This window comes from Pelodiscus sinensis, chromosome 3, assembly GCF_049634645.1.
Source record: "Pelodiscus sinensis isolate JC-2024 chromosome 3, ASM4963464v1, whole genome shotgun sequence".
In the NCBI taxonomy this organism is placed as follows: Eukaryota; Metazoa; Chordata; order Testudines; family Trionychidae; genus Pelodiscus; species Pelodiscus sinensis.
In genome coordinates, this window is record NC_134713.1 from 27,516,440 (window position 1) to 27,540,352 (window position 23,913).

Below are 23,913 nucleotides of genomic sequence, written 5' to 3' on the forward strand. Positions count from 1 at the left end.
ATTGCCCAAGAAGACTGATGACAGAGAAGGGGTAGTGGAGTTTAGTCCAGTTGACATTGGTCACTGAGTTGTTTTCTTTGATATATTTGTACACAGACCCATGGACAGTGCACTGGGCACATTTTTTTATTGCAAAATAAATCAAACTTAATCCGTTGAGCATGCCACCAATTCCCAAACTGTGTGCACCTGCAAAGAAATCAGATAATGGAAATATAGCCCTATACAAACAAGACACCACAAAAATGATGAAGGCAAATATTTAAATGATCAAAACTAAAATTTAGAAAGACCTGCAATCCCTTTCACTGCACGGTAAGTAATACATCTAATGACCAGGTCCGGGAAAGAGCTGTCACTGTGACCTTTCTGATGAGAGCCTGACTGCCTTTCGGGTTCCATGGGGGGAAGGGGAGATTTGGCTTCACATTTTTTTAAAAAATAGGTTGAATTCAAAGCAACAGCCAGCCCTCTGTTCTGGGCTCTTTGAAGCTCTTTATAGATTACAAATATTAGTAATCATTAACCCTAGTTCAGCAGGGACCTGTCATCTTACAAGGTTCTCTAAATATTGCACTGAGAGAAATAGAAATGTCCTTTACAAATAGACTTCCTTATAGCACTACTGAGGAAACACGCAGCAAGGTAATTCGGAGTCCGTTGCAGATGAGCTGGAGACACTGGAACTGCCCACTGGAAAGACAGATTGGGGGAGTGGCAGACTAGGGGTGAGTGCCACCAGGTTATAGAGCCTTTCATTTCTATAACGCCCCTCTGCATGAAACCCAGGTTCATATTGACCACAGCAGCTTGTAATAATTTAGTGCTCTTTGGGTACAGACGCCTACGTCACAAAAGCCAAATCTCCCCTCCCCCCCCCATTGGCACCCTCACGAGTAAAAATCAGCAGAGTTGCAATAGGCAGAGAAGTGGGGCAAGCAAAGACGGAGGAGCTTGTGCTGCCATGGCATATACTGTACCTCTTCTATGGTGAAGCAACCATTTTCCTTCACCAGCCCAGTCTGGCACTTTTCACTAGCACTAAAACAATCACCCCCACACAAAACATGAGTTTAACTTACCTCCCTTTCCCACTTGATGGAAAAGTCCAGGAAGGAGCCGTTCACTCCAATATAGAACTGTAATTCCAGAGACATCTGTCATATCCCCTAGGAAAGCCATGAGTACCCCGTGCCAGCTAGCAGCAGGGAGAGCCAGGACTGAGAATACCTAGTGTTTCATTCAGGGCAGCTCTGCTGTAAGTCTCCAGCCAAACAGGATTACATTTGCAAAGGTACCAAACTGTAAGCAATGGGCCAACTGTGTTCACCAAAGTGCAACCAGGCCATGCAAATTGGTGCTTTTGATGCAGCAGATTTTCAAGTTAAAAAAAAAAAAAAAAAAAAAAAAAAAAAAAAACTATTGCCTTCAGGAACAGGCTGAGGGCTAAGAAAATGCTTTCTATATATGACAAAGGACTACATTGAGAGAAACATCTTCTGAACTTTTCTCTTAAACTTCTCAGTACAACTGCAGAACTATAATATTAGTTACAGCAGAATTACAGGAGAATTTCAATCAGAACAACAGGCGAAATCCTGACAACTGAAACTAACAGGAGTTTTGCCCTTAACTTCAATGGAACCAACCAAAGATCCTTTGCCTTAATAACTGCCAAAATATGCATGTGTGCACATGCCTACATACACTGTCTCTCTCTCTCTCGCTCTCTTTCTGACATGATCAATTGGCTTGAAACCAATTAATGAATGATATTAACACAGTTTTGGTGTTTGCTATGAGGAGATACAACCCAAAGGGTCCTCTGTTAGGTTTCTGATATCACCAAAAGAAATCAGGAAACAAGGTGAGAGGGGGTGTTTTATTTGAAAACTGCTTGTTTGTCATCGCAAAAGGAAGGCCAAAATTTGTTAAATTGTAAGAGAGTCAATATTAGAAATGGACATATAAAATTTAATAGCTTTGGTTTGAAATACATCTTCAATTATATAATTAAAAAACAGTAGGGCAAGACCAAAAACTCAGTTTCATAAAACATACAATATTGCTATTTTTATAAGACCCATCTCCCAGAGTATTTTATAGTGGAAAACAAACCCTAATTTAAATTACATACTTCATTAAAATAACAGTAATAAGAAATAACATTATTGTAAAGTCTACATCTAAATCTACTTCCTTAGCCCTAGACTGATTATCTGTAATATAACTTCCACTTCCAATACAAATGAATATATATTTGTATTTCTACATGAGTGTATAGCAATTCCCTAGCCACAGTAACATTTCCCCCATGAATTCACGAATGAAAGCCCAAATTGCAGTAGATTCATAGAAACTTGGGGTACAGAAGACTTTTTTTTTTCTTCTTAAAACCAGAACGTGCTTAGGAGAGCTTATATGCTGGGTACAGTCTCATCAACATGCCCATGACATTGCATACACGTTTCTCTTTCAGGGTTCAGTCCTTCAGGCTGTCTGCAGTCTGCCAAAGCCGAACTCTCATTGCTAAAAACCTATACAGAGATTTTCATAAAACAGAGCACTAAGTAGGTCAGCAGATCCCTGTCCCTGCACCAAATTGTGCACTGAGAAGTAATGTGAAGAAGCAGGCCTTGTGCTAGATGATGGGGGCTGGTCAGAGTAAAGCTCCACGACAATGCACAGCAGCAATTTTAAATATGAAGATAAGTAATATTAAAATAATTAAGTGTTTTGGTCACCAGCTGCTGCTGCTCAGTTTCTTTTCTCGCAGCTCCAGGCTTGGTGCTTCACAACGTACACTGAGCATGGTGTGCTTGCCAGCTTACGGGGCCCATTCCTATCACTTTATACCACCTTCTTGAACTGTGAGCATTGTGCTATCTGGCCCTACTGGGGTTTTGCCTTCAGGAACAGGCTGAGGGTTTAGAAAATGTTTTATATATGACAAGAGACTACATTGAGAGAATCATCATCTGAACTTTTCTCTTTTTAAACTTCTCAGCACAATTGCAGAACTATAATATTAGTTTCAGCCGAATTTCAGTCAGAAATTCTTCTCTGTGCACTTGCATGAACAAGGTCTCAGGATCATAGCAAATACAAAATTGGATCAGCCTAGTGGCCCATCTAGTCCAGTATCTTGCCTCTGACAGTAGTCAGCTCTGATTTCAGAGGGTGGTGTGAGAAATCCTGAAGCAGGACAATTTCTTCACAAACTCAAGAGAGTAGCTTAGGCCCTGGAAGCACAAGCCCTCACCACTTCTCAGGTTCAAGACTGAGAATACACAAATCTCCCTGAAGGTGCAGAATAGAAGTAACACAGGCACCGTAGAACTTTTACAACCCAAGCCTCACCCACCAAACTTCACTGTACAAAGGAGCCTACAAGTACAGTAGGCATTGTACCTTCTGCTTAGGAAATTCCTGTTTAAACAAGACACCTCTGTGCATTCTATAAATATATCATATGCACTCAGGTCTGGAGCATACAAGGTTTTTAAATAAATGTTTGCCTATAAATGGAATCCTTTTAGCGAGACTTCATTGCATATATTCATTTTATATACATGAACACCATATTTTATATATATTATATATATATATGACTCATATGTACACATTTACAAACCTTCAAAAATATATTGCACTTATATACAATACAGCTTTATGTCAAATGAGTTCACACAGTAACATAGGTAAGTTCTTCATGAGCAAGGCAGTTTTACATTCCCCCAAAATTATACAAGTGATTTCATCAACATGCCCTGTTCAGCAGTAAACATTATCAAGTCTAATCTCCCATACCCACCTGTACCTCCCATTAGCACCAATGGGAGTTGTGCAGATGCATCTAGCAGAGAGCAGCTCAATAAGACACTATTAGCTGATAGGCTCAAATGAATATTTAATAGATAAGTAGAAGTTAGATGTCACCACTATAAAGGGTCATATTTCAGGGCTTCTCTTCCCCTCTCCATTTGCTACTGTTTGTACATAAATATTATCTATTTAATTCCTGATATCTTTGTTCACTCATTTCAAGTGCAGTGAGTTAATGAGCTTTGTTTTGTCCTTTGGGGAGAACAGAAACGTGACTATTAACTTTGTTTAACAAACACTGCTCCAGTCCCTGGAAGAACTCAACCCATTGAATTTCTTCTAGAGAAAGCAATTAGTGTTTTACTCTGCAGGCTAAATTACAGAAAATTGTTCACCTGAGACCTTCATATAAACACCATAGTGGTTTGATGGCTTTCACTTTAGATCTCAGTGAGAGTGAGCTTGTAAGATCCTCCAGCCTCTTCAATCTGCAGCTGGAAGGTGTCTTCATTTGAATAGTGCTTCACAATGTTGTCATCCATGTTGACCAGGATTCTAATAAGGAAGGTAAGTATTTTAGTTTAAAGTGCAGAAGTTACCAGAAATACATTACATATCGCTCATTTAAACCTAACAGAACACTTTTGGACTGCCAACAACAAACTTGGTATCCCTGCTTCCCCTCATCTCTTGACCTGGTTTACCTGACCTAATCTGCTTCAAAAGTTGCTGTTCTGGCTTGCAGCCACACTTAACTGTTGTCCACAATCTGAAACAGCTGCCAGGTTGGCTCATAGGAAAGGGAGGAAGAATGATCTCAGAAATGACAAAGAGAGCTGGGAGAGAGAAAGCATGTGACACACACACAAATAGCCTGGTTGTGATATTCACCTGGATACAAGACACATGGAAGAACCAGCTCCAAGACTCTGTTCTGCCCGATTCCTCTTTGTATAAACAATTAAATATTCACAATAGCAGGGACTTGCACCAGGGGTCTCACATCCCAGGTAAATGCCTTAAGCACTGGGCTAGAGACTCGGTCTCTCTATTTCTGGCCCAATGATTATTTATTTCTTTATTTGCACAAAGTGGAACAGCTTCAATAGGAAAGACTGAGGCAGACCCATCCCAGCATAGCCTGGTGGAGAAGGCACTCACCTGAGATGCAGCAGACCCAGGTACAAGTCCCTACTCTGAATCAGGATCCTGGAGGCATCCCAGGCAAGTGCCATAACCACCAGGCTATTGGCCATTCTTGCGTAGAGTGTGTGTCTGGATTTTTTGCAGAATAGAACAGAAGGTCTCAAGTTTGTCCCAGCAAACTAGGAAAGTTTTTGAAAATTTGAAGGTTTTCCTGGGCAGGGAAAACTTTTTCCAACAGAGCACTCCTGACACGCAATCTTTATGAAGCTGAATCAGTTTCAAGACACACTGACAGTTCAGAAGGCTCTGACCTGGTTCAGCAGGACACCTAACAAACGCAGAGATAAGGTGGCTGGAGTAATCTCTCTTATTGAAACAGCTTCTGGTGGTGAGGCAGCCACACAGAGCTTTTCTTCAGGTCTGGGCAAGGTATTCAGAGGGTATGTTTACACAGCAACTAGACACCCATGGCTGGCCCACACCAGCAGACTTGGGCTGTAGAGCCATTTCACTGCTATGCAGGTATCTAGGCTTGGGCTGCAGTCCACACTTCAAAAACCTGTGAGGTGGGAGGATCCCAGTGCTCAAGCTCCAGCCTTATAGCAATCATAGAATCATAGGACTGGAAGGGACCTCAAGAGGTCATCAAGTCCAGCCCCCCACCCTCAAGGCAGGACCAAGCTCCACCTACACCATCCCTGACAGATGTCTATCTAACCTGTTCTTAAATATCTCCAGAGAGGGAGATTCCACCACCTCCCTTGGCAATTTATTCCAATATTTGACCACCCTGACAGTTAGGAATTTTTTCCTAATGTCCAATCTAAACCTCCCTTGCTGCACTTTAAGCCCATTACTCCTTGTCCTGTCCTCAGAAACCAAGAGGAACAAATTTTCTCCTTCCTCCTTGTGACACCCTTTTAGATATTTGAAAACCGCTATCATGTCCCCCCTTAATCTTCTTTTTTCCAAACTAAACAAGCCCCGTTCATGAAGCCTGGCTTCATAGGTCATGTTCTCTAAACCTTTAATCATTCTTGTCGCTCTTCTCTGCACCCTTTCCAATTTCTCCACATCTTTCTTGAAATGTGGCGCCCAGAACTGGACACAGTACTCCAGCTGAGGCCTAACTAGTGCAGAGTAGAGCGGCAGAATGACTTCGAGTTTTGCTTACAACACACCTGTTGATACAACCTAGAATCATATTTGCTTTTTTTGCAACAGCATCACACTGTTGACTCATATTCAACTTGTGGTCCACTATGACCCCTAGATCCCTTTCCACCATGCTCCTTCCTAGACAGTCGCTTCCCATCTTGTATGTATGGAACTGATTGTTCCTTCCTAAGTGGAGCACTTTGCATTTCTCTTTATTAAACTTCATCCTGTTTACCTCTGACCATTTCTCTAACTTGCTAAGGTCATTTTGAATTATGTCCCTATCCTCCAAAGAAGTTGCAACCCCACCCAGTTTGGTATCATCTGCAAACTTAATAAGCGTACTCTCTATCCCAATATCTATATCATTGATGAAGATATTGAACAGTACGGGTCCCAAAACAGACCCTTGAGGAACTCCACTTGTTATCCCTTTCCAGCAGGATTTGGCACCGTTAACAACAACTCTCTGACTATGGTTATCCAGCCAATTATGCACCCACCTTATCGTGGCCCTATCTAAGTTATATTTGCCTAGTTTATCAATAAGAATATCATGCGAGACCGTATCAAATGCCTTACTAAAGTCTAGGTATATGACATCCACCACTTCTCCCTTATCCACAAGGCTCGTTATCTTATCAAAGAAAGCTATCAGATTAGTTTGGCATGACTTGTTCTTCAATACAACCCCAGCCCAGCAAACCTTAGCCAGATATAGGTTTTTCTTTAGACATACCCAGCGTGTCACAGCTAGATACACAGAGGAACAGGCTGTTTGGCATAAGTAGCGAACACACATTTCAAGGGACCATTCAAGGTGAAATGGCCAGTTAACACAGCTACCCCACTGCACACAACCTGACCACTTTGTACGTGACAGCAAAACAACGAGGATGGCGGTTCAATTGCTGCAATCAGGACACAGCTGACCATTTTCTTTTTGCTGAAATGGTCTTTATGGATATGGAAGCCTGTCTAAATTGAACTGCCCTAAGAGATGGTTTAGTTAGCAAAGCACAAGACTTAAATCAGAGTTTTCCCAGGTGGTCTTGCTTTAGTACTTCGATTCCTATGAGCATAGGTCTTTATAACACATTCCAAAGCTGTGCACAATTAAAGGACTGACTACTGGGTCTAGTTCTGGTGTCCATAATTCAACACAAATTTAAAGAAATTAAAGAGGGTTCACAGAAGAGCCATGTGAATGATTAAAAGGTTGGAAAACATGCCTTCGCTTTATAGTGCAAGACTCAAGCTGCTCAGTGAAAGCTGCTGTAGATACGACTTGAAACATACTCACCCTTTTTTACATTTCTTGAAGATTTTTCCAATTTTATCAAAAGGAACATCGTACTTGTCAGATATCTGGAACATAAGGAGAAAGAACAAAACAGATCCTAAATCATGGAGACTGTAGGTAATTTCGTATTTCACTTTTACTCAGAGGCATGGTACAATGATGTAAATCAAACAAAAATCCTGCTTTGCAAGATTGATACTGATATTCTTAAAATGTAGCCAAGCAACATGACATGCCAATTTTTAATCATTGGGGTTTCCAGTTTGCTAGTGGATTAATTATAAAGTCGGGAATGCGATCAGTTTCAATGGTTATTTTCTTATTTTCCACTTTTTCCCCTGACACGATACACAGGTATCAGTTGATCACAATGTTTTGATATATTTAAAGTTGTAAAATGCTGGAATCATCCAGTCACGGTGAATTCTTTCTTTACTGCCGCTGAGGGCCCTGCTCTTTCAAACTCGTGTGTTCATTTGTCTTCATTCAATTTATGCTTAGCCCTTTCCATGTGCTCCACAATTGTTTGCCTCCAAGTATAATCTACAGCCTTGCTAAATATGGTACAGAAAAGCACAGCACATCACCATCAACATTAAATTTCTCCTTGCCAGACTCAGTGACATGATCTTTAGGGTTGGTTTTTAAAGTTGTCAGCATCTTTTCATAATTTTACTCACATCTGGAGGCTGATGTGAAGTTTGAGATGTATGAAAGCATGAGCCCCTAGGTGCCATTAATAACCTCCATATATTGGAAGCAGTTTATTGGAATATGATTAGCTATATACATTTAAAGCCCATTAAAAAAAAATCAACCACAAGTGGGGGAGGCTATGTGCACTGACTAGTGACATGGGCTGAAAGTGCAAAATGTAGCTGGTTAATGTTTTTACTTTTTCAGAAAATGTAAAAACTGAAGGGTCTCTGTAAAACCCCAAATTCTGCATTTTTCTGAAAACCAATTTCTGGGATCCCTGTGGATCACACTTTGTTCATCCCTGCACTCAAGAGAGAACACTGGTGGTTGAATGAGTTTTTACCTATGGCATGCACAAGACTTCCAGTTTCAGAAGCTACTTTCCAACCCAGCTGTGGGACCCAGTGCTACTCTTCTTCAGTGTCAGAAATGGATTGGCCACCTCAACCAGTCTAGTACCAGATGAGTGTTAATGTCTGTTTCAGACTGGGTGGGCATGTTCTAGAAGAGGGGGAGCACACACAGAGGAGCTCCCACGGAGAAGGAAAGACATGTTAGCCTCTCACTTCCCAAAAGCAATGAGGTGAGGAACGTGAATGCTCTGTTAAGCAAAGAAGTTGACTACAAATATCCTATAGTAACCAGCAAAATGACCTCAGTATGTGTGTGTATGTGTATATATAAAAAAGAAACAGCAGTCATCTCATTCAGTATTTTATTAAATAAACTACATAAAATCCATGACAAAAGCAATTATTGTTCTATGTCCAATTTACTTTGGCAACCTGCTTTATCTTTGGTTTTGTTCTAATCTCACACTGATAACAAATAACCAGTTTGTATTAAGTTGTAACAGGTGCAGGATTCCCTGATTTAGATCTGTTCTAATACAAACTTCCTGCTTACTCCTATATCAGCGTCTCAGTAGAACATGCTACATCAATACAATTGGATTTGGTAGACTCCTCTTTTCCCCACTTTCTCTCCAAAGTGCTTTGTAACATATCGTAAGTGCACGTCAGAACCACCATGATAGAATTTCAAATTAGGAAATGGCCAATGAGTGCTATCACTATCCTAAATTCTCCAACCTTAACATGGAGCTGGTTGGACAAACACCAAGCAAGCAAAAGCAAATGACCAGCAATTTCAGTGTTTGCTGTAAATTCAACAGGCATTCCCCAAAACTAACCTCTACACTTTACCTTCCCTCCAGTAGGCAATAGGAGGAGGGGGCAACATTTTGCGATGCAAGGATTTGTTGTCTACACTGCACCACAGTGCAAGACTATGGGGCTGTGAATTGCAGAGTACACCAAAATGTCATGCTTTAGCTGCCCTACGTGGATGCAGCTGGTGTAAACTAAAGACTTACCTACCTTGTGTTATCATAGTCATGTTTGAAAACAGGGATCTTTTTAGTGTTTACTAGTAGCATTCACACAGTGCACTTAGAGCATGAAATTATGGGGTGCTTTGTAATTCACATCCTTGCAGTCCCCACTGTGGTGCAGGATAGTAGACGTAGCAAAGAGCTACAGTTAAATAAGGATAGCAGTTTCCATTCCAACCTCCTTTTTTTCCACATGCTCACCACCTCCTGAAATATTTACTTTACTTACATTTTCCAAGCTTGGTCTCAGACCAAATAATTTTTTGAGAGTGCATGTGGGAATTGTAGCCTGATCTAAAATTACATTTAAATTCTCATTACCCACCTTTAGAGCTGACAGCTTCTTTGTCCCAGGATCAGGCCCAGTATTCAATTATGCTATAATTGAGAACCCTGATGTGCATGGTTGCAACACTCACACTATAGAAACTCTTGTGTATTTACAATATTTATACTTTATTAATAGTCACAAACACCTCAATTTTATAAGATAGGGAATGTACATCCATATTTCCTTACCATAGACTTATACTATTCCTTCTAGAACAATCTTAGTAGTTAGCCCATCATCTCTCTCATTATCTTCACCTTCCCCATCACCAGGGGACATCATTCTGGCCCTTCTGAGGACAACATCTTCTCCTCCCCATCGCCCCTTGGCGGGGGTTCCCACTTTTATACTAAGTGACGCTGCTACTAACATGTTTTATGCATATTCAGTAGGGGATGTTTCTAATGCTGAAGTGTTCTTTTCCTATTGGTCAATGTATCATTGCTCTTAACTTATTATCATATATGTCAATTCATTGCCATGGGCCTTTGTGGTCATCTATCACAACCTGTGGTCATCTACTCAACTCAGCCTGGACCAATTATTTGGGACTTTTATATAATAATACATCTGCTGAGCCTGAGGGTATTTTTCCTACCATCCTGTGCGGATTAAAGGTCCAGATCTAAGTTCCCCTTTTCAGTCCCAGGAAACCAGAAATAAGCTATGACCGGTATTCTGCAACCACGGAAATCTGCTAACCTCAGCTTCTGCTGATCTTGCAAACGGCCTGTTGCAGCATGGACAAAAGATAAAATATAACCCCATATTACTTGACCTGGACTGTGAGCTTATGTACGTTCTTTCATTTAAGTGCAACCCTACCCTTTATTTGGTTGTAATGTAGACATGGGTCTCACTGAAAAGTGTATTCAGAGGCTGCACCATCTTGTTATATCCTAGAGCAAGAGCCACTGCACTGCAGGGGAACCCAACTCACCACATAGTCTAGGGCTGGGCTGGGCTGTACTCAGGGCCGGACGGAGGCATGGGAGAGCCAGGCAGCTGCCCAGGGCGCCAACTGACAGGGGGTGCCTGATGGCAGCTGTAAGGGGCACGTGGCGTCCCTTACAGCTGCCATCAGGCACCACATGCCCGGTTCCTGCAGCGCCAACCCCATGGCGCCAGCCAGCAGCGTCCTTCCCCCCACGGCCGCAGGGCTCTGCACGGCCCAGCACGCACACCAGCAGCGCTGACCCGGCCGGGCTGGGCTGGGCAGTGCATGCGCCATGTGCCATGGGGGCGGGCCCGCACACCCTGGGGCACCATAAGGTCTTAGGCCGGCCCTGGCTGTACTGCACCCATGCTGCTCCTATACCTAATGGCATCTGGACTGCCACACAGCCCAGTCAGTGCACCCCACCAACAGACTTGTGGTTGGCTTTGTGGGGAGAAGGCAAGCAGCATATGCCCACAGACAGGTACAAGCAGCAGGACCACTAATTTGGGGCTTTTGCTAGACTCTTATATACCAACAGGTCTTGGCCCCAGCTAGGAAAGGGCACGGACCTGTAACCCCCAAGGAGTTGAGTGTTGCTGTGTAAGTATTCAGTGGGCCTTCACAAACTTGGGCAGACATAAGGCCTACTGTATTACACCTGAACCCAGACATCAGTCAAGCTAACACAAAGGGCCTATGGGAATGCTGAGAGCAGCTTTTAGAAAATGTCTTGCATTACAGTTTTTAATTATTACCAAATTAATCTAAATTAACACAAACATTATTAGCGTGATAGGAAAGTAACTTGATAGGCTATAGCATACATAAAGTTAAAGTAAAATCCCTTCAGCCATTTTTTCCTATGGAAGAATTTTTTAAAGGGCACTTTTCCCATTGCAAAAAATAGATATTTTGCTGTTAATCTGTTCAAAAATACCTGGAATCTGGTATTAAAATAATCCCTGGGAAAGGATACAATTTACTAGGCTTCAAGGGAAGCCTTTGTTTGGTTTCAAAACAAAACAAAGTAATGAAAGACTGACAGAAATATAAGTAACTTGAACACACTCAAGAAACCATTTCAGCAACTACTGAAAATGTTGCCCTCAAATATGGAAATCACCACAAAGTAGGACCCTGTAGATTAGTTTTGATACTAATGGAAAAAAAGCTTCTGCTTGCAGCTTTGTCAAGAGAGGATCTGTATGAAAAACAAAACCTAGAAGTGTATATTTTCAAATGACTAGTGATTTTGGGTACCTCAAGTTTTTGGACATCCAGTCAGACACACCTAAAAGGTGTCTGATATTCTCAAAGTGCTAGCAGCATCGTCTCTTAAAAAAAAAAAAAAAAAATCAAGCCTCTTTAAGGTGTCTCAAAGATGGACACACAAAAATGGAGACCCCAAAAATCAGTAGTTACTTGAAAACAAATCCATGAGTTTAATCCGCTTTCCTATGTGGAGATTGCCTGGGATCTATTTTTCTATACTTAAGAATTCAGAGTCTGAACAAACATGCTTAACATTTCTAGAATCCAGCGATTCTTGACCAAAAGATCACTACTTAGAATGCATCGGGAACTATCATTAACTCACTGGAGCCCCTGCTGACTTAGCCACTCCCCTGATGAGCTAAGCCCGCCACAGCAATAACAATGCCCATCAAGAACTAATGATGTACACATTTCCACCACCCTATACCGGAAACCTACCAACTGCTACACTTTCCTTCATGCCTCTAGCTTCCATCCCAGACACATTTCTCAATCTATTGTATACAGCCAAGCCCTAAGATACAACAGGATTTGCTCCAATCCCACAGAGACAAAACCTAAAGGATCTATATAGAGTATTCCTAAAACTGAAATACCCACCTGATGAAGTGAAAAAATAGATTGACAGAGCCAGAAAAGTATCCAGACATGAATTACTTCAAGACAGACCCAAAAGAGAAAACAGAATTCCACTTGTAATCACCTAGGCTATGTCTACATTGGCCCCTTCTCCGGAAGAGGCATGTTAATTTCCAACTTCAGAATAGGGAAATCCGCGGGGGATTTAAATATCCCCCGCGGGATTTAAATAAACATGGCCGCCGCTTTTTTCCCAGCTTGGGGAAAAGCCGGAAAAAAGCGTCTAGACTGGTGCGATCCTCCGGAATAAAGCCCTTTTCCGGAGGATCTCTTATTCCTACTTCGAAGTAGGAGTAACAGATCCTCCGGAAAAGGGCTTTATTCAGGAGGATCGCGCCAGTCTAGACGCTTTTTTCCGGCTTTTCCCCAAGCTGGAAAAAAAGCGGCGGCCATGTTTATTTAAATCCCGCGGGGAATATTTAAATCCCCCACGGATTTCCCTATTCTGAAGTTGGAAATTAACATGCCTCTTCCGGAGAAGGGGCCAATGTAGACATAGCCCTACAGTCCACAACTCAAACCCCTCCAATGCATTATCCACCATCTACAGCCTCTCTTGGAAAATGACCCCTCACTCTCAGAGGCCTTGAGGGAAAGGTCTATTCTCGCTTACAGACAACCCCCTAACCTGAAACAAATCCTTTCCAGTAACCACGCTACATAGTTACATCATAAGCATGCAGGAACCAACCCCTGCAATCAACCCTGGTGCCAACTCTAACCACACATCTACACTAGCAATTTCATCATTGGACCCAACCACATCAGCCACCAAATCAGAGGCTCATTTAACTGCACATCCAGTGATGTGATCTATGCCATCAAATGCCAGCAATGCCCCACTGTGATATATATTGGACAAACTGGACAGTCCCTAGAGGAAAGAATTAATGGATACAAATCAGATATCCGAAAAGGCAACACATAAAAACCTGTTGGGGAACACTTTAATCAGCCTGGACCCTGGACACTCATTAGAGATCTACAAGTTGCTGTTTTGTTTCAGACCAATTCCACAAGGCAAATACACTGAGAAGGATTGGAACTTCACTTCATTCTCAAGTTTAACTCGCATGCAAATGGTTTAAATTGCGTTATGGATGGCTCGCTCATTATCAACCAGCCAACCAATGAAAGTGTCAACGGTTCTTGATGTCTGTGTAGAATCTGGTGTTAGTACTCTTCCTTTCCTAGTGCAAACTAATGGTTCTTATAAGCCTCTTTTAACTATTTAGTCTTTGAGGTGCTAATAGACTATTTATTTTTCCTGTTACAGAGGGTATGTCTACACTACCCCGCTAGTTCGAACTAGCGGGGTAATGTATGCATACCGCACTTGCTAATGAAGCCCGGGATTTGAATTTCCCGGGCTTCATTAGCATAAGCGGGGAGCCGCCATTTTTAAATCCCCGCTGCTTCGAACCCCGTGTAGCGCGGCTACACGGGGCTCGAACTAGGTAGTTCGGACTAGGGTGCCTATTCCGAACTACCGGTACACCTCGTTTCACGAGAAGTAACGGTAGTTCGGAATAGGACCCTAGTCCGAACTACCTAGTTCGAGCCCCGTGTAGCCGCGCTACACGGGGTTCGAAGCAGCGGGGATTTAAAAATGGTGGCTCCCCGCTTATGCTAATGAAGCCCGGGAAATTCAAATCCCGGGCTTCATTAGCAAGTGCGGTATGCATACATTACCCCGCTAGTTCGAACTAGCGGGGTAGTGTAGACATACCCAGAGTGGGAGATACGTTTCAAAGGGATAGCTGAACCAATGTCCTCTTTCCCCTTCCCTCCTCCCCCCCCAATTTTTTTCTCCCCTACCCCCTCTTTCCCTCCTTCCCTTATTTATTCTTGGTTCTGTACTCCTGTCATTTGAAGAAGTGGGCTGTGCCCATGAAAGCTCATAACACCATCTACATTTTTTTTCTTTTGGTCTCTAAGTGCTGCAAGACAATTTGTTGTTTTGAAAGTTTTTACTAGGGAAATAGGTGCCACAGTCACAGTTTCACAGACAGGAGACGAGGTTTTATGAGCTACCCTTATACTTACAGCTTCCATTAGGCCTTTCAGAGATGGTGTCTTTAGCATAAGTGCATCAAAGACTTCTTCTGACTCCTTTCGGACATACAGCAACACTGAATGCAAACCAGAGAGAGTGCTTTAATGCGTCTGTGTTCCATAAGGACAAGGCAAAACAAACGGGAAAGCCCAGAACAACACACATTAAAATAAGGCACAGACTTACACACAAAACTTAGTTAAATCAAAAATATTCCTTTTACATGCTTGTTGAAAGTGACAGGCAACAAGATGTGTAAAAGTGTCCCAAAGCTCAGCTACTCAACACCTTTGCCTTTGAAATTATCCCGTCTTTGTCTCCGTTTGTTAATGAGATAAAAGGCTACATTGAACCTGCTTTCAGAGGAGTCAGAATAGGTGAACAAGTGGAACCCTTCAAAGTCTCTTGGCTACTGCCCATGCTTTACAGCTGCCATGATGAACCACTACATAAAAGCACGCAGCAGACACCAGCACAGTTACTCATGTGGAGTTTGCCATTTCTCAATTTTTTATTCTCTTTAGTTCTGTCCAACTGTCTATTTTCTCCCTATTGTAATGTTATCTCCCCCCCCCCCCCCCCCGCTTCCCCGTTTGATTTCCTTGCTATTGTTCAGTAATACTTATTAACAAGAATGTTGCACCATCTAATAGGATATGGATTTGATTTTCCCCCATCCAAAAACTGGACTGAAAGAATGAGAAGCCAGACAGTCAGAGTATCCTCCAGCTCATGGAAACTGAGCCATTACACAGAAAAACAGCCCTATTAAAAACTGCATTAAGGCTGAGCAATAAGCCAATAAGAGCAGGGAAATGTGGACTTGTAAAGCTTCAGAGTCTTAATTCACCCTCTAATGACTAGGTATTGCAGTACATATTGTTTACTATATTTGATAGCTCTCTGCTCTGATGCACCTGTGATTTGGAACAATATACTTTAACTTCTAGGTCAAAGAGGGTGAATTAAGGATAAGCTTGTAAATTTTCCTTTGGTGGAGGAGGGCTTAAAAATGAAGGCAGAAGGAGGAAGAAGGATTAAAAGTGAACACATCCATGTATACAGGAGAAGCAGAGTGGCTTGGTGGATGGATGGACGGATGCTGGGCTTCTATTCCAGGCTTTTGCACTGGCCTGCTGGGTGACTCTGGATAAGTCCCATCACCCTGGTGCCTCAGTTTCCCCATATGTACAAGGGAGATGATGGTGCTGACCTCCTTTGTTAAGTGCTTTGTCACCAACAATGAAAAGTGCTACATAATAACTAGGTATTACTCTAGACCATAAATATGAAGCTAAGGTTATTTATAGAAAATAAAGGTTCTCATTTTAGGGTTTATTGCAGTGAAAGAAACAAAACCCTCATTCTCCCTTCACAAACATCTCTTTGTTGGTTTATTGCAGCTGGAAGGGAAGGACAGCTATGTGGCTAAGGCTGAAACAGACTCCAGAGGCATGGGTCCCATTCCTCACCTGCCACAGACAAGTCACTGAACTCTTCCATGCTCTGCTTCTCCAGTTACAAACCAGGGACAATGGCACTTCCATGCTCAATGAGGGTGCTGCGAGGATTCTTGTAAAAAAACATGATTCCCTCCCCCCCCCCACCCCAACCAAGAAGTGGTGCCTTTCTAGATGGGGAAAACAGGCACAGGGAAGTTAAGCGTCTGGCAAAAGGTTACCCAGCAAGGTCTGAGCTGGCAACAACCCAGGAGTCCTGACCACAAGACACAAGCTCCCCCTGTTATTAAAAACCTACATTATGTATTTGCAAGTTTAGCTGGCTCCCAGCTGAGGCATAGAACAGAATATTTTCCTCCCAAAACATGTGCGTCTCCTGCTTGCACTGACAGGAATCAGGCAGGCACATCAAAAGAGATCAGACACTACCCTCCCCAGCCTTACCCTGACCTGATTTTCTTTCATGACATGGCAATGCAACAAATGGGTCTTTAAAAAAAAAAAAAAAAAAAAAAAGTACCTCGTTTTGGTTCCTCTATTCTGCTCAGCTTATTGGGAGGTGCAATGAAGTCATTTTCAGTTAGATAAGGACCCCTCTTCATATTAGAGCTACAATAGTGCAAAAAGTGTATTAATAGCAACATCACCATCAGCAGGAGCAACCTCCTTCCCTGAAAACAGTGAAACTGCCATATCATGGATCTCACGAACAAACAATTTCAGCACTTGTGCAATTCTTACTTAATTACAATGGACAATACACAAGTCAATACACATTATTTACAAATGCCCAGATGCTTTGATTCTGCTGCTTACAGTTCTGACTATGGCCTGGTGTTTATAGACGGGGAGGAATAAAATACGGGGAGGGATAAAATAGCTAAGATTCCAATACACAGCAAGCTCTTTGGGGCAAGAGCGACTTCACCTTCCTAGTTGATTTTACAGTACCATGTAATTCAATAGTACTGTAGAATGGATGAAATGGCAAGTTTCTTACCCTTCCCCCTCCAGTTCCTCTGAGGTAACAGGGAGGACCTTCAAAACAAAACAAGAAAAAAAAATATGAGTGTATGGAGAAAGGTGTTCTAAGTAAGACTGCTGAATGGCAAATGACATTGGACCATTAACTAGAACCTATCACGGACTGAGGGTATGTCTACACAGCAAAGTTATTTCGAAATAACAGCCGTTATTTCAAAATAACTTTCCTAGCATCTGCACAGCCAAACCGCTATTTAGAAATAAATTCGAAATAGTGGAGTGCATATTTCAAATTTGGTAAACCTCATTCCATGAGGAATAACACCAAATTTGAAATAGGTATTTCAAAATAAGTGCTGTGTAGACACTTATTTCAAAATAGGCAGTTTCCAGCCTTCCCAGGGTGCCCTGGTAGCCACTGCAGCCTCAACCAAGAACACTCCTCTCCCTCCCCCCTCCCTGGAGCCCTTAAAGGGGTTGACTCTGGCCATAGTGCCTGTGCCAGCTCCAAGCCTGCCAGTCCAGAGCCAGCAGTCACTGCCCATGACCCAGTGGCCCCAAAACATGAGCCAGTAAGCCACTGGCAGCCAGCCCTCTGCCGCTCCCCAGGAGAAGTCTGCCAGCTCCCAGGAGCCTGCCAGGGCCCGGAGAAGGTAGGCGCTTTCCTGGTCCAGGGTGGAGATCATGGACCTTATTCAGGTTTGGAGGAGATGCCCCCAATGTCCATGATCTCTGCACTAGATGGAGGAACGCGGCCGACTATGGCAGGATACCTGCCAGCCTGGCCATCAAAGGCCACATGTGAACCCAGGAGCAGGTCTGCATGACAATCAAGTTGGTCCGGTGAGATCCCCAACCCTGAGCCCTGAGCTTCCCTTCCCCCTTTTTCCTCTTGCTTCCCGCTTCCAGCTCCCTCCTCCCAGGTTTCCCCCTCTCCCACGCTCTTTTTTCCCCAGTCTCACCAGAGTTTCTTCCCTCCCCACTCCCCCAGTTTTGTTAAATAAAGAGAGCTTGTGTTCATGAAAATACATGCATTTTATTTGACATCAGGAAGGGGGGTTAGGGAGGGGTAACTGGAAGGACGTGAGGGAGGAATGAGGCACAAGTCCCCAGTGGGGCAGACCAGGGAAGCTCTTAGTGCTCCACAGGGGGGAAGCTCTCCCTCAGGGCCCCCTGGATACGGACAGCTCCCCAATGGACCTCCTGGATGGTAGCCTGCAGAAAGTGCAGCCAAGCTCGCAGCAACGTGTCCATGAGAAGCACCAGAGTGCCCTGGGACAGCTCTGGCTTCATGCTGCAGAGTGCTGTGGTGTCCTGAGTGAGGCAACAAGAGCACGCACAGACAAAATGCTTTGCTGTCCCTCATCGAGGTGGACAAGCAAGCAGGGAAACCTGAGAACTGGCTGTTCAGGGGGGGTCCCTTTAAGCACAGACCTCAGATAGCCCCACACAGTAAGTCCTGACCTGGTGCCCTGCCGGATCTGGTTTTGGCCAGTCTTAAATGTGATTCAGAGTCCACTCAGTGTGGAGGCGCTATTTTGAAATAGCAAAATGCTATTTCAAAATGCATTTTGTGTGTAGATGCGTTATTTTGAAATAAGCTATTTCAAAATAACTATTTTGAAATAAGATATTTCGAAATAACACTGTAGTGTAGACATACCCGAGACACAGAGGTAGGAGAGAGGGGGAGGAATAGTAAATTTAAAAAGTGGGCTTGAGAAGCCAGCAGTAGGAGCAAAAAAAGCAGACCACGGCTCCTAGACCAGCATCCTGTCACTGGCCAGCACCAAACACTTCACAGGACAGTGAAGAGTTGCCTGCCCACAAAGCAAGTTTTCTTAGTCATTCCTCCCCCCCCCCCCCCGGTCATTAGTTAGAGCCTTACTTAGGCCATGAAGCACGAAGGTTTATTAATCACTTAATAGCAACTTTTTGCCCCCAGTAGTCACACATTTAAGAATCAGTTCAATGGCTATGTACAGTATCATCATATAGGCCAACAATGCCTCTAATTTTATATTATGGGCACACAAGGGCACCACATACATGAGCTCCACGCTGAAGACCAGATAGGTGAAGGTCTGGGATAAAAAGAATAGGCTCAGTGTCGAGATCTTGGGATGGCTTGAAGACAGTGATGTCTGTCCGCTTGTGGGAAGGAAGCAGTGGCATTTTGACATCGGGAACTGTAAAGAGATATCAAAGACTGTAATATACAGATACTACAAACAATGACAGGTTTATAGCCTTACTCCTTAAAAGCTGTTAAGCAGTGATGTGGTGGGTGGGTGTGAAGAGTAGGGATCCTATTGTTAATTTCTCAATCAAGTTCTTTTGAGAGGAAAGGGGGATGGGGAGTGGTAGATTTCCCCTTCTCTGAAGGATTCACCTACTGTGGAGGCCACTACATCACCCCTGCCAAAAATGTAGAGTCTTAGGTTTCCCAAAGGAGAGTGTAACATGTCAGGTATTTTCAGTAAAATGTTCCCAAAGAATAGCTAAGATGGATTTTGTTCCTCCCACAAACGCTGATTTCAAATGGCAGAGTCTGACTACCAGCTTTTCCAGAGAGCAGCAGGAAGTATTCGCCAGGTGGCATTGCTTGCCTCCTTGGCTGGCATTATGAGAAGGGGCTAGCATCTAAACAAGTAAACAAATGAATTAATAGATTCCTCCCTGTAGCTCACTTCTTCTCTGTGAGCTCATGCACCCTGAGATACAGGCTCTGCACAGCCAATGGGGCAGAGGGGATATTTGTGGGAGTGCCTTGTTTCAATATTGGTAACATATCACCTCTTAAAAGCACACCAAGCTGATCAAACTTTATGAACGATTGTACTGTGGTCATAAGACTGATCAGGGAAAGCCGTATCTAGATAATAGTCCTGCTTCTGCCAGGGTGCACTGCACCTCAGTCACTTTCTGCACAGTGCGTGTGTGAGAGAATACTACAGCCTTACAGGTGCTCAACAAGGCTTCTGTCACCAGATATTGAAAAGCCTTCAGTGATCCTCACATGGAAAGCCCTACAGAAGCACTGTTACTACTGTGGAGTATGACAAGATACCAACATTTTCCAGAATCAAAGTTTCTGTGAAAAATTTTGGTTCACCGTTCTGAACTGAAACAAAATAGTTCAGTCTAGTTCAATCTGTGCCCCTTAGCCACTCATAGGAATTGTAGTTTGGGTGCTTCTGGGGTGAATCCCATGTACTAGAGCACTGTGGTCACATGATTCCCAGAATGCAGCACATCAGTTCAACCACTGGGAGACCACGGTGCATCATGAGAGTTGTAGGTCAGCTGGGAAGACTCGTCTCAGTGAATGGGATATGGAGGTATCCAAACCACAGCTCCCATGAAGCACTGTAGCAGATGTGATGAATAGAGGCGAATGTCAAACTGACCCACAATTTTTATTTGGGTTGACAAACGGAAGTGTTTTACTTTGGGTTAAGCCTGTCCACAATGAAATATTTCATTTTGAAGTTCCCTTGGGAAAAAATTGAAAATATTTCAAAACAACCAAAAGTTTTCAGTGGGAACATGGATTTTCCAGAACTTCAACCAAAAATGGCCAACCAGCTCTACTACTGAGCAATCCATATAGATACAGTAACTATTTTTGAGCTATAAGAATTACACTTGCTTCCAGAGATAAACTAGTTGTTCAGAGATAATGGGGAAATAAATGGCACATCTGGGCTGAGCCCAAGCATGGGAAGTTTAGCTCCATAAGCAGCATTGATGAAGAAAGATATGAACGTCTACCAGTAAGGGGGTTATGCATGTAATTGCCATTTCTCAGCCATTAACTCTAGTTTTATGCTCAGTGGTCAGTGGGTCCTGCTTGGCTACTGTAACGTGGGATAGGAGACACCCCCTGCTCAGCAAATCTTTGTTAAATGCTAGCACAGTGTTAAGTCTTCTTTTTGTGATATATTTAACAAGAGGGCTGGGCCCCCTGATCACTATGCAAGCCAACCCCCCCTCTGTCTGGGAGTAGGTGTCTGGCTGGGGAGAGGGTGCAAGAGCAAGGGAGGATGCAGGAGCAGGCTGGGGGTGCAGGGTCTCGGTAGGAGAGTGAGGGGGCTGGAGGTGTTGGGTCTTGGCCAAGGAGGCAGGTGATGGGTCTGGGTGTGCAGGGAGGAGGGAGGACACATGGCTTGCAGCTCCCCACCCTCTGAGCCCGGGGGGGGGGGGAGGGGAGGGAGGGCGTGGGTCTCTGGCCCTCCAGGGAGAGACGATGGGGGAGGAATGTATGGCTCCTGCCCCTCCTTGGACAGGGGAGGGTGCATGGCTCTGGGAAGGGAGGGAGGAGGCAGGATGTCTAAAGGCAGAGGAGACAATGGGACGCAGAGTGATGTGAGAACATCCCTCTGTCATCCCACAGGAAAATTTTCATATAAAGAAAGAGAAAGAGAAAGAGAAAGAGAGCATGAACGCTCCACCCTCCCTGTGCCTGCCCTGAAGCAACTGGGATTCCCTGTGTCATTGAAGCCTGAAGCCCTGCCACCAGCCTGCATTGGCTATGTCAGGATGCCCTGTTTAAACAAGCTGTGAGGTTAATGCTTGCTGAACCAATCAAATTGTTAAAAGCAGAGCTTCTGACAAACACATGAAGTGGTTGTAACATTATCTTCAAACAGCCCAGAAGAGACACAGGAAACACACACTTCTTGTTGCACAAGGAAAAATTGGGATAGAAACTTTACACCAAACAACTCTGTTAACACAAGCGACCATCAAAACATTAGCTCTGTAGGAGTCGACACAGCAGTACGATCTGAAGAAGAGCCTTAAGAATGAAAATCATACACATTTGGAAGGATACAGCTAAAAATCCTTTTGCTCACTCCAGCACCAAGCCCGTTGGGCTTACTTTTACATGCACAGATACAATGTTTAACTGGACTAGAAAGGGGATGCTCAGCTCTAATGGGTTGAGTATGAAGCTGGGTATCAGGAGATCTGGGTTTGTATTGCAGACTGTGTCAGTGATTTGCTGCACAGCCATAGGTAAGTCACTTCAGCCAGATTTGCAGAGGTTCTGTGTATCTCCAGCTCCTACTGACTTACCTGGATTTGCAGGTGTTCCATCAATCTCAAAACCAGGCCTTTAACATTCAGTGAAACAGGAATAAAAATGTTCACCCAACTTGGTAAAGTGCTTTCCACAACACCTGCCATCTTAGATTGCAAGTACCAAGTGTGATTTCATGCTGGCCTTCTCCCTCTGCTTTCTCTAGCTGCATAAAGAGACTGGATGTACCATGGAGTTCACTAATAGTGAACACAGAGTTTCTTTTCAAGTGAAGAATTGAAGTCCCTAACTTATTTTGTGTATTGCAAAATACAGTTCATAATCCCATATACAGTGGACTGAAGTGAAGCTGTTTTATGGGAGGGGGAAAAAAGGCAAGCAATTACTCCTTTATAGGAGAATTCCATAGTACAGAAAACAAAGTGTAGTCTGTGAGCGAAAGGAGGCCTAAGATTTTAAAAAACTTCATAGAATAATTTCTACTTACAGGCATTCATCTGGGAGCTGGGGTCAGTGCACTTGCCTTTTCTTTTGCTTTGTTTTCGTTCTTCATCCCTGATCTTCCTCTCTGCTCCCTGTCAGATGAGATATTGGGAAGAAAAAAAAAAAGAATCTTCCGTTTTTTGTTTCTGTATTCTCAGGTCAAGGACACTGATATTTATAAAGCAGAATACATTGTGGTCAGTCTCACACTAACCACTTCATCAGGTTAGTTAGAAAATACGTCTTTTGAAATCTGTCCAGTGTTTATTCTGAAGTACTGCCATTACATCAAATGTAATAGAAGATGTTCACAATCACCTGAATTTGTTTTAAGAATGGACTGGGATCAAATGGCAAACTACCTCTCAGTTACTACAGTTATTTCCAGACACCTCAGAGAATAGGAGAGTCTAAGACCTAAAACAGGGATGACTGCATTTTTTTCTGATTTTAATATTTTTTGAACTTTTAACCAAAAAATATTCTTGGTGCTATAATCAAACTAAATTCAGGTCACCTGGAGTTCTACAAAGATAGTGCAAGACATACTGGCACGTTGAAGAATCTCAGTTAGCAGCAACTGGGCCATCTTCACAGGCCTAAAGTAACACAAGCATCACTTTTCATCCTTTATAACAGTGCTAGAAGTTATGGGATCAACATCACCCAATACAGAGCAGATGGAAGCAGAACATGCCTCACATTTACAGAATTTCCTATCCCTCAAAATAAATGCGATCAAAAAGGCAGCCAGTCAATGTGCAGATATCTTAGGAAGGAGGATGGTCTAAGGCAGGGTTCTCAAACTGTGGGTCCAGAGCACAAAGTAGGTCATGAATCCATTTTAATGGGGTTGCCCAAGCCCCTCTTTCCAGGGGTGATGCCCAAGTCCCACCATACAGGACCAAGGTTACACACACACACACACACACACACACACACACACACACACACACACACACACACACACACACACACACACACACACCTACCTCCTTCCCACACCCAAGGCAGAACCTCTTAGCCTTCAGCTTTGGCCTCTCTGTCTGGGATGGCAGGGCTTGGTCATCAGTCTCCCCCTCTTGGGGTCATATAGTAATTTTTGTTGTGAGAAGGGGGCACAGTGTAATGAAGTTTGAGAACTGCTTGTCTAAGGCTCTGGGTTGGGACCCAA

General features: G+C 43.3%; 1 protein-coding gene across 3 annotated transcripts in view; it reads right to left on the minus strand.

Annotated features, from left to right (window-relative positions):
• Positions 1-1,863: 1,863 nt before the first annotated feature.
• Positions 1,864-23,913, minus strand: part of GRHL1 (grainyhead like transcription factor 1) — a 61,277-nt gene continuing 39,227 nt past the window's right edge. For 2 of the 3 annotated variants that reach the window (XM_075923509.1, XM_006123606.4), the window contains exons 10-16: positions 22,744-22,831; positions 19,259-19,398; positions 17,226-17,263; positions 16,746-16,834; positions 14,756-14,841; positions 7,433-7,497; positions 1,864-4,380 (exon numbers count right to left, since the gene is read on the minus strand). In XM_075923509.1, the coding sequence (XP_075779624.1) occupies positions 4,266-4,380; positions 7,433-7,497; positions 14,756-14,841; positions 16,746-16,834; positions 17,226-17,263; positions 19,259-19,398; positions 22,744-22,831 (621 nt within the window). In that variant the 3' untranslated portion in view covers positions 1,864-4,265. The remainder of the gene's footprint in view (positions 4,381-7,432; positions 7,498-14,755; positions 14,842-16,745; positions 16,835-17,225; positions 17,264-19,258; positions 19,399-22,743; positions 22,832-23,913) is intronic. The other variant, XM_075923510.1, reaches the window with a different exon arrangement.